Source organism: Primulina eburnea, chromosome 16, assembly GCF_022965805.1.
Source record: "Primulina eburnea isolate SZY01 chromosome 16, ASM2296580v1, whole genome shotgun sequence".
In the NCBI taxonomy this organism is placed as follows: Eukaryota; Viridiplantae; Streptophyta; class Magnoliopsida; order Lamiales; family Gesneriaceae; genus Primulina; species Primulina eburnea.
The window spans coordinates 412,176-427,439 of record NC_133116.1 but is presented as its reverse complement, the minus strand read 5'-3'; the positions used below and the strand labels follow the sequence as shown (position 1 = coordinate 427,439).

The following is a 15,264-nucleotide window of genomic DNA, read 5'->3' as shown; positions in this document are numbered from 1 at the left end:
TTTTTTGGTGTCGATCTATCTTCCATCGATATGGATCCGTCTTCCTCGTGTCAAAAATCTATGGATTGTCGGGTAAAACTATTTCTTCCATGAGCTGTAATTTTTTTCTGTTATTTAATTTTTTATGTGTTGTCTAAATGTTTTAATTCATTATGATGTAATTGGGGTTATGATTTGCGATTTTTTCTAAGAATTCTCTATCCATGCACGCAACGCCATCTATTGCTTAAAAGTTTTATTTTTTGTGGTGCCAAAGGAGAGATTTTTTAAATTGAAATGGGTACTTCTCCAAATTTACGGTCAATTAGGGGTTAAAGAAAGTGGTATATGGATGCCTACAGATGCTGACACTCAGAAAACCTTGGGATATGGTTTCATAGAATACAACACACTACAGGTATACATACATATTCGATTTGTTTAAATTTCAATTTGTATAGTTTATAATTTATGTTCTATTTTTTTAAATTTCAAATCGTTTATTGTCTTTCCTTATTATTGATTCTGTTAACTTTTAATTTATTTATTAACCGGTTTGAACTCAATCGTGCTTTCTAGGAAGCTGAAGTAGCCAAGGAGTATACTCATGCATGGTTTCAAGCTTGATAGGTCCCACGTATTTGCTGTGATGGACATGCTCAATGATATTGAGAAACTCATGAAGGTTCCAAAGGAGTGGGCACCCGGGGTGATCGCCGTGCGGTTTGGACGATTTTTTTTACTAAATTCAAACCGAATTGATATGTATATTTCGGTTTTAAATATACTATTTAATTGCTTTTTTTTGTGTAAAAGTATTTGTGTTGTTTTCGATGGTTTCGGACTGTTAGATGGTTTTTCCAATATACAAGAATGATAGTTGAGACTTGACACAGATAATAATTTAATTGATGGCCATTAAAAAATATGTGGTAAAATAAGATTTTATTTATTTATTTTAGATCAAATATCTATTTTGAGTTTATCAAAAGGATTTTAAAAGGCGATGATGACTACTTTGTCTCCAATTTGGAGGCAAAAAATCTAATAGAATAAAAGTTATTATCCCATCTCCCAGAATGTACGTACTGGTTTTGTGTGTTTTTTCCAGTTGTATGCACTATGCAGTGCCAAATGTGCTGAGTTCTTGTGAAGCTTCTTTTCAACAAAAGATTTTGTTTGTTTGCACGAGTGTTGCCACCCAACTGTTTTAACCACCCATGCATTACGCAGTCTTCCTTCCTGCATGGGGTAGTGGTGATGGTTAGCTTTATCAGTCATCGGTGATCTCACCTTAGACTTCATTCTAGCTTGTATGAAAAATATACATGGCTTCATTTAGACGATCGAGTACTTTAAAAACGCTTTGTGTTTTATAAGTGAAAAAAACTTGTAGTACCTAGAGTTTGTTCTGTCTACATTCAGTTTCCACAGGTGCTTATCCTCCAGGTACATTGGCAACTTCTCAACTTTGTTTCCTTTATTAGTTGTATTCATCAAGGATTATGTTAGAAAAATTTAAATTTTTTTATTGACAATACTATAAACTCTGAACTTGAGGAAGCTAACGACAATCTTATGCTTGTTCTGTCTTGCATGTCAGTTTCCACCCCAAGGGAATACATACAAATATAATGTAACTAAACTTTAATATTTTGAGTTCGATCTTGTGAGTCATATAATAATTATTTCAAATAATAATTTTGTTATTAAGTCAATTGATCGACAACAGAATTTGTTAACGCGACTTGTTTATTTATTTCCCGCTGCTTTAACTTAATTATAACTTCTCATAAATCAATAAACATCAAGTGTCGTTCATAAATCCATGGAGAAAGGAGCAAATCATTCTTTCTCAGTTAGATTTTTTTTTATTTACAAAGTTCTTTTTCTACGTTATTACTTACCTGATTCAAAATTCATCCATTTTTCGATTAGCAATTCAAATTTTTTTATTCCTTTAAGTTCTCTTTCGTAATCTGTTGAAATGTTATAATGTTTTTTTAAAAAAAAAAAAGAAGTCATTCACAATTTCCTCTTTTGCAGGCTTTAATGGTGCGCGTTTCATAGTGTTGAATTAAATATATATTCCAATAAAAAGGAGCTCCACTTATTAAACATTTTTAGCACATTGAAAGCCACTGGAGTCCGATTTAATCTGAAACTCCTACGTGCAAGAAATATAAAATTTTACATGCATAGGATACTCATCAGGCCAGGGTCTATTTTTATTTTTTCAACTCAAATAATAAAAATTAAAAAAAATTGAGAGTGTGATCTAGATGGGTACTCCTCAATCTTAACGCATGTGACCCAGCTCCAAAATCTATAAAACTTTTAATTTTAATAAAATAATACACACATTTATGCAAGGTCAAGGTTTACATGTTATTAAATTACAAAAAAAAAACATGGAGGTAGGGGAATAAAAATCTTTCCGGATTTAAAAAAAGTCCATCACGCCACTGTTTCTGAGTTATGCACCCACCTGCCCATCTATGCCGAATGGTCAACCCCCAAAAAGTCCACAAAATCCAAGAATCCCGTGATTTTTGTGCTATTCCAACCCAACCCTCTCAATTATCAAAACCCACCCGTATATTTTTTTAATATATAGCTGATTGCTTCATCAGGTCTTGTTTCTATCAGGCTTCGTCAAGCTATGTTATAAATAATCGTAAATACTCGCAACCACATTAGTCGGGTGAATATGACAAATCTTATGATATAAAAGAAAGTGTTGTTACCCATTTATGTATTATCAAAATTATTAATATTAGTTTACAAACTAGTGGACATGAAAATATGACAAAAAATGAGTCCACGGCTTTCACAATCAAAATTTAATAATATTTATTAATAGTGCCCCCAAAAGTCCAAGTTTTATTAGCTCATACCCTCCAACCAAACAATGGTCTATATTGTCAACCATCCCACGCACGACACCTTCTCCATTAATTAACTCCATTATTATATTTTATTATTATTGAGGGGATGTTCAGACGACGGATGCAAAACCCTATAATTATTTTTTGAAATAAATGGAGAGACATGATTTAGTCAGAATATTACATCGTATCAATTATATTTTAGATATGATTTTTAATATTCATGGTGCTTATTTTATCTTCTTGAATATTTTATTATGAATACCAAACTTATTCAGATTTCAATTCGATTAGTTTGAGAAATTAAACTTTAAATCTGAAAATATGGATTAGTTTTTCATTTCTTGTCGTGCTTTTTTCAAATTTACACGGATCGAGGAAAACGAAATAATTCAGGGAAAAAATTTACTCATATTTTAATAATCAATTTGGATCTATTATATGACTAGATTGGATATAAATAAGTTCGTGCATGTCTAAAAATTTCAATTTTGTAGAAAAACTCGTGTTTTTTAATTAAAGGATAGGGATATATATTTTTCACTCGTTTGACTAAAAATTATAAAACGGATGGATACACACATATTTTTGAACGTCTTCACGAAAAATCAAAACATGAACTTGCAAAAGTCGGGCATATATCAATGGAATTCAATAATCCACCACTTAAAAAATTAAATTAATTTTTTTAAAAAAGGGCAATAATGGTAATCATAATTAACACATATATTTGACAATTTGGAGAACAAAGAAACCCCACTACTCCACCACCAAATCCATTTCCCAATCTCCACGCAGAATCAATCGGGGAGAATAAAGAAAAAAGCCATTGGACCCCAAATTTTGTTGAGCATCCATCGTTGACCAGCAAGCAATTAATCTTTCTTCTCTTTTTTCCACGCTTTGGACGGTGGTGATTAGACTTTTCCTATCTACAGCCGTTGATAATAAGCTCAATAATTCATGAAAAAAATTTGTATTTCAGATTAAATTATATTAAGATGATTCAAGAACTAATGCAGGCGCTTCCGCAGTGGAATGGGCATGATTGTGTTCTCCTTCATAAGTTACTATAAGCATTGTCGGATCATCGAAAGCCCGTTCTACATGCTTTCGGGCCGGGCACCCTCTGACGCTGCTACATTTGTAATATCCCCTGAAAATAATAATAATGATTTGATACAGGAATTGACTAACGGAAACCAATTGATCAACTCGAGTATAGTGCCAAATTTGAGATATTGGGAACCCAAACGAATGGAAAAAGTGATGTCAAGAAATAAAATTACCTAGGATGAGGCGAACCCTTGATGGGCTTTTGACCATATTTCCTCCAAGAGTAATCATCGGGTGGAATATCAGCCATCTTCATGCTTATAGCTGGAATCCTTACGACTCTTTTCAACTTTGATTTCCTTTTCATCAAAGTAAATAAATGATTAGTTGATTTTACATATAAACAAAATTATTTTACGTTTCCTAAGAATTGACTCTGAGCTTACTTTTTCTTGGGACAGTGGCAACGACTGCCAGTCGACCCGCCGCCACACTTGCCGTTGGAATCGTCCATGGAGCTGCACTTCCGTTTAAAAGACGAAGTCGAGAGCGGCGGACGGCCGCCAGAGGAAACTTGCGACAGATTTGTGATTTGAAATCCCGAAGACATCGAAGGCTGTAAGCTGTCGGTGTCTCCGGTCAACGAAGACATAAAAGAAGTCACCGTCGAAGCGAAGTTAATGGTGGTTGAAGTCTCTTTTCTCTCGAAAGAACCGTTCCTCACCAGCTTCTGGTAGTGATTCGGCAGCGGAAGCGGCGGAAGCCGCTGAACAGGAGTATGGCAGTAAATTTTCGCGCTCGAAGCATTATCCACCGCCTTTGGAGCTTGGGACGATTGACCAACCGAATCCAGAACCGGCTCCATCTTCTTGTTATCGGGAACTGGGCCTCGGCGGAATCTGGCATGGCCGGTTCTGGTTCGATCGAGTAAAGTGATAAATTTCTTGAATTTGTTGACGGCTACATCGGCCACTGCGCGGCAATCTACGGAGCTGATGGGGTCTGTGCGGAAATTTTTAGAGTTGGAGAGTATTCGCATAAGCTTATCGACGCTCTGTAGACCAGCAGCGGTAGCTTCTCTTGCGGCGTTCTCTTCCATCTTGGCGGTAAAACTGAAGCCCGGCATTAAATCTACGGCCATCCTTCACCAAACCATTCAAAAGAGAGAGAGGTCTGAGAGAATCTAAGGTGAGAAATCGAAACGACAGAGCTGCTAAAATAGGGAGAGAGGAAGAGTCGAGGAGAGAGAAAAAATAGGTGATGTTGAAGAGTCAAACTGCTCTATTTTTTTAATGACCTATTTCTTTTTAATAATCTTTTCCATTTTCCAAAATACATTTTAAGTTATATATAAATATATATTCGAAACATTTTTCTGTTACCGGAAGAGACTACTAATATTATCAATATCATGGTCAAAAGCAAAAAAAATATAAACATTATCTATACTGGATATCAAGTGGACATGTCACATGCTTCACTATTTTTTCAAAAATTATATCTTCGAGTAAAAAAAGAAACCTATAACTTTTTTAGTACATAATTAACATTCAAATAATTATAACTATTTGGTTTACTTGTGCTGCTATTTACACTTCATGAAATATCTGTAAAATTGTTTTTTAATATTCAAATTATTTTTGTTCAATATTTTATCTCAATTAATTATTTATATAAAGTATTGATTTATGTAATATATTCCGCGTACAATTAATTACATATCTCTAACCCGAGTTAAAAGGAAATCATATAGAGCTTAAGCCATATAATTTTATATTATACACAAGAATAATGTTTTATCCGGATTGTACATGAAGTAAGAATCTATCATAAAACATTTAATATTTTTATTCATTGTATCATTGGACGGAATTGTCGATATTCCTTTAACCAAATGTACATATATAATAGTTTATAATGTACATCTTTATTACAATTTTTATTTTAAATGATAAAAAAAAATACTACATAATTTGATTGATGCACAGCAAGTAGTTGGCGTCCAGTCATATCTGTACGCGTCATCCATTCGTTGACTAACTTTGGGTGAACAAAGTCAAAAAGGTTGATTTGAGGAGGCGTTGCGTCGGAGTAAAGAAGGGTAGAACCGGAAAGTTAGGTTGGTGCCAGTGAGGTGGAGTTGACTTTTTAACACCTTTAAATACAAAAGTCTATGTTGGTAGGGAAACCTCGTCATAATTCATAACCAAATTGCAAAATTGCATATCTTTTTTAAACAAAATAATCGTTATATTTTTTTTCCTGAATACATTTCTAGTTTTATGAAACAGACAACCTTTCCTTTGATTCTAAAAAATTGATTCGAAGAGTCTATGAAATTTGATCACATATTTAGTGCATGAATATTGATGTATATCTTAGACGTCTCAGATCGACTGGATTAATCTTGATTCTTGAGGAGTTATGTATATGGTGAACAATCTTTTTTCTTTAGCTAGTTTTTGGAAAAAAAAATAGTTAATTTTCAAGTTTCAATTTTAAAATGATATCAGAGTTCAAGTTCATAGTTATATATTGGATGACAATATGAATAACTCAATAATATCATATAAACTTCGCGCTTCAATTATTTACTCTTGAACATGACAGGTGTGATACAAGTTCAACATCATCTTGATTAAATTTTTTAAATTGTATAAATGAACTAGAAATTTTTTTTCCTATTAAGTTATTCTTTGAGTTGAGTTAACTTCAAAATCTAAAATTATAAATACGATATATGAGGTCCCAAATCACGATTTTTAATTAGATGGACCTGGGTTGGTTTATTAAATTATTAATTAATTGACGACAATAAATAGAGTAGTTGCCTATTTGCCTCCCGCAGTATTAATTGACACACTCAGTTGTGAATAAAATCATAAACCACACGATTTTATTTGGTTTTATGGACTGAAATCTTTTTTTATAAATATTCGCCTATATGAACGATCATTTGTTTTTTGCTTTTTGTTTTTTTGTTTTAATCAACTCATTAAGATAGTAGCTAATCGAGTTTAAAGCGAGGCTTTTAAAATTTGGGACTCGTGAATCGTGATTTACACCCAGATTATATGAAAATGTTGAGCTTGAATCGATTCATTCATTACATAACATGCGACATTAAAAGTGATTTAATTGGATTTTTAATTCATCCATTAATTTTACGTCTTGTATTGGTACTTGTAAGATATTTTAAATATATGTGATATTAATAGAAATTTGAAATACATTTTCTCGGTCGTAGCATTTTGAATTTGAGACTCAAATCTTTCGGATACGAGGAAAGAGTGAGGAGATGTATGGAGACAGAGCAAATGAATGAAGCTAATGTCCATTGGGTCTTTTTTAGTCGACCATATCCAGTATAGAAAAATATTAAGGTCTTGGGCACAAAGGCTAAAGTCATAGGAATTGACTGATTATGGGCTTGAGAAAAACGGAGGCCCACATAGCTACGGCCCAAAATACATTTTAGGAGCAAAATTTCTTCTAAACCGATTTTATATATACTTATTAATTACTTAAAAAGGACTAAATATGTCTAGTTTAGAGGAGTATTTCTCAAATTATAGATTTAGTCATTTGTAGCTGATTTTGGTTGACTTTGATTATCAGGTATATGCACCTCAATCCAGATGACGGTTAATACTAAATCGATGATAACTCTATCACGTACTGGCAGTGGCAGAGCCACAAATATGGTTCTACCCGGACTTGAATTTTAAACTCTGAAATCTTTTGATATTTTAAATTGATCAGGCTAATATCATATTATTTCAAAATTATACAAAATTTACATATACAATTTTTTTAAAAAAAATTGGGCCAACCCGAGTAAACAACCATGTAGATCCGCCTCTCCATACTGCCTTTCGTGTTGGATAAACTCTGAGTAAGACCACCAATGCCAGACGGTACAAGTTCAAAAGAATTGTCTAGATTCAAATAACAAGCTTTGAAGGAGAAATAACTTATTATTATTATGATATAAAATATATGATAATTATATTATGAAAAAACCAACATGCATGCGAAGAAGAGATGTACGTAATTAGCTTCGTATTTCGGAAAAATTATCATCTCAGATTGTAACTTCCCTCCCAGACTCGGCCTATTTTGGCTGTTGCACAGAAAGGCCGACTCATGTTTATGTCTGGTAAAATATCAATCTTTATCGAACTCGAAATGAAAGACAAGTAGAGCGATCAAAGTCTCCAAAAACATTTCAATATAGTATATAAAATATAAGTAGATGCGTTGAATGATACCAGTTATTTAAAATTTACACAGTTGAGATATGAAGAGTGAGGGAAATGGATAAAATTCCACATGTTTTAGCTCAGAACAGGAGATGGGGTGAGAGAGTCGTGTACTAATACTATTGCCACTATTTCGGGACCATTTGTATTTAATATATGTATTGATGTATGAACGCATATTGTCCTTTGGAATCTTTTCCTCTCATTTTTTTTCCCACTCGTGGGTCCCATACTTGTTAAATTCGGCAACTAGAATCTATAAAATAATGGAATTGGTTTGCCCACCCCGCGAGATTTTTCCTTTTTTTTGTTAAAAAATATCCCATTTCTTTTCTTTTCGTTTTTAAAATCAATCTTTTTGTACTATTTTTAATATCCAATATGTTACACATGCGATTAAATGTTTTATTGTTAAAAAAAACTATTAAAATAATTCAACTCGATTTTTCGAATATATATGTCACAAGTTGATGGACTCGATATATTAATTAATCATAACAATATAATATCGTATCAGATATTTTAAAAAAAAGGAGTAGGCATGTTGTTAGATTCTTTATTGTTTTTCAAAAAATTTATTCGATGAAAAATATGTGGTTTTTGGATCATAAATGAAACCTAAAACTAACATCTTCATTGCTAAAAAAGAGTTAGTTGGCCAAAAAACACAAGAGTTAGTTGGGTTCACTCTTCATATTCTTATTCTATTCTTGACATCAATTTTAAAATTAAAACACAATTTTACTAAACCAAATTAAAATAAAATTCCTTCACGATACGCATTTAGAATGAGTGTATTACAAATTTAATTAATTTTATTTATTCCACTCTTTGGTTCTTTTTGCAAGAAACAGCCCTAACAAGTACGTAAATGTATGACGATATATGTTTCCATATTTAAAATTATCTACTTGATACTTTACTCTCTTTTAAAAACAAAATGCAATTAAATTATTAATAAATCGAGAAGAATAAAGCTATTCAATTAATAATGAGGTTATTTGCATTCATATATCCATACTTTATTTATTTGACAATTATATATCTTATCAAGTGTAAAAAAAAATTAACATATCATAAGAATTGAATATCAAATACGTAAAATACGAGAATGAATAAAGATTACCCATTAATAACGTAATTTTGTATTGAAGTGATGAAATGAGAAACAAGAAATTTCAAAGGGGGAAAATATATTAAAAAGAATTTAAGGGTGGCAAATTAAATTATACTTCAAAGCTTATTGCGTAGATCCATGAAATTGGCCTCGTTAGGCGAAAGAATTGACCTTAAGCTGAGATGTTTAAATGAGCAAGCAAAAGATACCTATGCCAACTACAAAAAAACCAAAAAAATCCGACCCAGCCCAATTCTCGACCCATTTCTGCCTTGAGAAAATCTCGACCTGTATTTTTCTCTACACGAAAATTCAATGTCTTTTCCATCCTCATCGATGTCAAGAGATGAATCGAGAAACTAATATCCATCTTATGGAATTTTTCACTTGATCCGATTATTTTTTAAAAAAATTATTATAATATTATCAATATATTGAACTATAGATAAAAAAAAATTTGGGTCGTAGTGCATATAAAAATTGACTAACATATTTAAAAAATATTATTTAATAGAGGACGATTTTAAGAATTAAATTAAATATTTAATTAATTCAACCAAATAAAAAAATTAACGTAGACAAAAAGTAAAATTGTACAAAATAGAAGAGAATTTATAGTCATTTTTCTTCCTTTCAACCTAAACTTAGAATAGTGAAGAAACACATTGTTGTTATCATCTATGTATTTATCAGTATATCATCTTCCTTTCGATCCTTAACTCGAGACGAGTTTTGACCAAGTTGCTCCCGAACTACTCACAATTAACTTGATTCACTTGTATCTCTAATTGTAATGGTTTTGAATCAATCTCACTATTTATATACATCAGTTCTGAATTCAAAAAGATTTATTTGAAAAATATAATAATTTAAAGTTAAAATAATAAGATGTAGAATTATCATTTATCATTAAGCAATAAATAACTAGGTCTTATGTGGACGGTCTTATAGATCTATTTTTGTGAGACAAGTCAACTCAATCTATATTTAAAATGATGAATCGAGTCGAGTACTAACCTTAAATAAAAAATTAATGTAACAAAATAATGGATAACAAAATTATTTTCTCAATCACAAATTCAGCTAAAAATCAATAATTGCATACAAATAATTAATGACGAGCTAATTCATATCATGTGTTAGAATAAATAAAACTAAATCTAGAAACGAGTTTGGTAAAAGCGGAGGTGTTGGAGTTCCAATTTCTTGTACTGGTGGTGTATGTGGAGCAGAAATGGTACAAGTGAATCATGTATTCACCACACATTATATTAGAAAATATCTAATGCCTATTTTTGATTAAGAGGATAATTATAAGAGATTGAAATTAGCATAGAATTATTGTCCAAATGAAAAAAAACTTTATCCGAACATTATCTCGCAAGGATTTTTGCTGCAGCTCCGAATTTCCAGCCAAACAATTTGGTTTGGAATTATTGTGATGAGTGTGAATCTGTTGTTAGTTGGTCACTTCCCCATTTATTTACCATTGGCTTTTGCCCATCCACAAGTCCCTCATCTTCTTTCTTTTTTTTACCCGCTGTCAAAAATTTCCATTTTAATTTAATGAGTTTTTGGATTCCAATGTTCAACACGTACTTTTAACCTTAACATACTATTACAAAATTAACTTTTTTCTTATATAATTTATATGTTGATATGACAAATACATGAATACACTGAATAAAATGAATAGATGGAAATATAGCAATATCAGAAGTGGTAGATGAACTCGACAGCCTGAATAATGGGTCAATGATGCTTTTTTAATTCAAAAAAAACAATTTACCAATATAATAATATTATATTAATCAATATTCTGCCTTTATAAATATAATTGTACTAAGCACCACCACCACTTCTATTTTATCTTCCACAGTTCCAAGAAACTATCAACATGGCTTCAACCACTTCTTTCCCTCTTCTTGCACTGCTCTTTTCCTTGTTTCTCGCCAGAACATGGGCTTCCGACTTGTCTATCATCTCCTACGACGAGAAAACCGGTGTCAAATCCGGTCCGGGGCTGCGCTCCGATGATGAGGTGATGTCCATGTACGAATCCTGGATAGTCGAACACGGAAAAGCTTATAATGCTCTTGGCGAGAAGGAGAAGAGGTTCGAGATTTTTAAGGATAATTTGAGGTATATAGATGAGCAAAACGCGGTGGCAAACCGGACATATAAGCTTGGTCTGAACCGGTTCGCCGATGTCTCCAACGCTGAGTACCGGAAAACGTATCTCGGCACGCGATCCAGACCCCAGGGGCGGTTGTCGGCGGTGAGTGGCCGGTACGAGCCGAAAGTCGGCGACGACTTGCCGGATTCCATTGACTGGAGGGAGAAAGGCGCCGTTGCTCCGATCAAAGATCAAGGCAGCTGCGGTAGCTAACTATTTTACTCCCTACTGTTTTTCCTCTGGTTACTATTTTTTCCATGTTCTTTATGGTTGAAGATGAGAAATCATTGTTCTGGTTTATGATATTATTATAACCAGTCTTGCTTTTGAAAAAATTAATCTTTATACACAATATATTTCGAAAAAATAGAAATTTATATCCCTAATCACATAAAGTTTGTGACTGGTCTTTTTTCATCATTTTTACGATCTAGATTAATAATTTGTAGTTTTGATAAATTTTCTTATTATCTTAAGTCTAGATCCTGCCAAGTAAAAGAAAAAACTGAAAGAAATTATAGCTACTTTAACCTCTTGTAATCTTTTGAGCTAAAAAATATTATCTTCTAACAATACCTAATTGACTCCAATATTATTACCTTCAAGTCTAAGAATAAATTAGAAGTATTCAAAACTTCTAGTTCTTGATTGTAATTTTGACTGTGGGAGGAGATAACTTATCACAGAGACGAAAATCACGAAGGACAATTGACGTATATCATTAAGATTAAATTAATTAAATATTTGGTGGTTTGCCTCCGTCAATAGGGTTTTGTTGGAAATTCTTAATTAGACTTTCATCCCTTGTTCAATAAGCCAATAACTAAATGATTCATTACAAGATTGAGCCGGCAGGTAATGATTTTAATCATGTCACGCAGTGACTAATTGTAAGCTGACAAAAGAGAAACAAAGTCTGCAATTGCCAGAATTTCAAGTTGATCATCTCTCTCATATAAATACAATCTTTTTGTCAATCAGATCTATGGGACAACACTATTATACCTCTTTTGACCAAAAAAATAAAAATTTGCAGTATGTGATTTTTCCCCCAAAAATCCGAGCTTTAGAAGGAAGGTAGCCTTTTCGGCCTCTCATTTATTAATGTGAATCTTTCATCCATGCAATTCAAGAGTCCTGCATGAAGTTATAATTTTTCTAGCCTTTCTCTTTTCTTTTGCTGTGTCCCATAGCCGGAAAACTTTTGCTCCACGACTTTAAAAGTTGTAATCTTTTAGAAAACAGTCGTGTGCTACACACTCCGTTAGAACATATGGCCCAACTTGGAAATTTTGCTACTTCATTGTGTCATTTAAGGTGCCGAAAATGATGTGTGGCTGATTTGAGTTTTTTCGAATTTTGAAGGGAGTTGTTGGGCGTTCTCCACCATTGTCGGTGTGGAAGGTATAAACCAAATAGTGACAGGAACGTTGGTCTCACTTTCGGAGCAAGAGTTGGTCGATTGTGATACGAGTTATGACCAAGGGTGCAATGGAGGTCTGATGGACTACGCATATCAATTCATTATCAAGAATGGTGGAATTGACTCTGAGGAGGATTATCCCTACAAAGGAACGGATGGTAAATGTGATCAATACAGGGTCAGTTTTTATATCTTTATACAACGGAATTTAATTTATTGATATGACCCATTCAGATTATATATATATCAAGCTCAGATAACAACTCTTTTTGACCTTGGCTCTTACTTTTGATAATGATTAAACTAAGTATCAAGAGAAGATTGTTTAAGAATCTCATAAACCCTCTTAAACGTTCTGCAAATTAACCTGTATGGAATGATACTAATTTCATATTTAGCATAAACTTGACTATTTCCTTGGAACAATGGATTCCCAGAAAAATGCTAAAGTTGTATCGATTGAGGGCTATGAAGATGTGCCCACTAACAACGAGAAGGCGCTAAAGAAGGCTGTTGCAAATCAACCAATTAGCATTGCTATTGAGGCTGGTGGGAGGGACTTCCAATTGTATGAATCAGTAAGTTTTGCCGCTCTCCAACACTAATACACCCTTCGTACCAGATAGATTAATGAGTCATCTGTCGTTACTTCTCTCATTATGTTCCGCGAATTTCTGCAGGGTATATTCACAGGGAAGTGTGGAGTGTCACTAGACCATGGTGTGGGAGCTGTTGGTTATGGAACTGAAAATGGTGTTGATTATTGGATTGTCAGGAACTCGTGGGGCACGAGTTGGGGAGAACAGGGCTACGTAAGGATGGAACGTAATGTTGCATCAAAACAGGGTCTCTGTGGTATTGCTGTGGAGCCCTCGTACCCAACTAAGACCGGTTCAAATCCTCCCCCATCTCCCCCATCCCCCCCATCACCTGCCCCGTCACCATCGGTTTGTGACAGTTACTATGAATGCCCTGAAAGCACTACTTGCTGCTGTGTGTATGAGTACTACAACTACTGCTTTGCGTGGGGTTGCTGCCCTCTGGATGGTGCCACATGTTGTGAAGACCATAACAGTTGCTGCCCACAAGAGTATCCTGTGTGCAATGTTCGAGCTGGAACCTGCTCAAAGGTAGTCAAAATAAACGATTTTTATTGATTTCGTTCGATGGCATAGTTTCTTGGTTGTTGAGTGAATTTTTAAATGTGCTTGGTACAGAGCAAGAACAACCCTCTCGGAGTTGAGGCGATGAAGCACATTCTTGCTAAACCGATTGGGACTTTCAGAGAGCAGGGTAAGAAGAGTAGTTCTTGACCGATTCTTTGAGGCCTCGACAGGTCGATGATAGTCGAGCAGAAGGGTGATTCTGAACGGGAGAACAAAGTTAATTCTTGATGATCTCTTTGGTTTATTTGATTTTGAAAGACCTCGTCATGGAATGAAACGAAAATCAAGAATCATATATGTAGAAGGACTGAATTTGCGAGCTAGAACATATTGTTGTATTACTATATTAATTATGTAACAGTTGCTTCTGTATTTCATCCACGATTCAAGAATGAAGCTGCTTCGATCAGCTTGAATTACAATTCAACTTGTACTTGATTTATCCTACATTGGAAATCCTTTTCTATTCGGAATAACAGTCTTCCTTTAGTTTCACGTGAATTGTTGTTTTCCGATGGCACATCTGGTTGGAGAGACTTTTAACCGCATTAAGAGTCTGGACCATGAATCTATCTAGTATTTTTATGTGGATCTTAATCACAATGTGAAACTTCCAAAAATTTAATATTAATTTTAAAATAGAAATTGATAAGTTCATGAATATATATATATATATATATATATATATATATATATATATATATATATATATATATATATATATATATATATGGTTGGTTATACACATAAAATACAATAGAGAACAAAATTAGATGCACTATAGACATTTTGCCTAAAAAATAGTATAAAAAAAGAAGAAGATATCAGATGCAACTGTTCCTACGTCAACAAATCTTTTTACCGCAGCTTCCTTTAAATTAAATACTTTGGTCCCCTCTACCTCTCACATCACATCTCAATCGTTTTATATAATTAATAGTATAAAATTAATTAAATAAACCAATTTTAATGGTACTTCGTCACAACTATCAGATCGTGATAAATTTAAATGCCACAAATTCGTTAAAAAAATTTATTGCGTACTTTGTTGGATACTGATCTTAGAAGTATAAAAATATGTGCAAAGGTTGAAATAATTATCCTTTATTCTGTTTGGACGTTTTAAATAGGCTATATATTTCCAACCACCTTATTAAATGCAAATTCCATCTGCTATATTTATGATTTATAATTTCA

General features: G+C 33.1%; 2 protein-coding genes across 2 annotated transcripts; one reads left to right on the top strand and one right to left on the bottom strand.

The window, feature by feature from the left end:
- Positions 1-3,504: 3,504 nt before the first annotated feature.
- On the bottom strand, positions 3,505-5,207 carry LOC140817003 (probable WRKY transcription factor 7). Its single transcript, XM_073176554.1, has 3 exons — positions 4,370-5,207; positions 4,157-4,282; positions 3,505-4,023 (listed from the first exon to the last, which is right to left on the bottom strand). The coding sequence occupies exons 1-3, from the start codon at positions 5,062-5,064 to the stop codon at positions 3,864-3,866; spliced, it is 981 nt and encodes a 326-aa protein (XP_073032655.1). The 5' UTR covers positions 5,065-5,207; the 3' UTR covers positions 3,505-3,863.
- Positions 5,208-11,156: 5,949 nt separating this feature from the next.
- Positions 11,157-14,489, top strand: LOC140815835 (low-temperature-induced cysteine proteinase-like). Its single transcript, XM_073174810.1, has 5 exons — positions 11,157-11,683; positions 12,844-13,079; positions 13,339-13,479; positions 13,582-14,031; positions 14,119-14,489. The coding sequence occupies exons 1-5, from the start codon at positions 11,200-11,202 to the stop codon at positions 14,212-14,214; spliced, it is 1,407 nt and encodes a 468-aa protein (XP_073030911.1). The 5' UTR covers positions 11,157-11,199; the 3' UTR covers positions 14,215-14,489.
- The last annotated feature ends 775 nt before the right edge of the window (positions 14,490-15,264 follow it).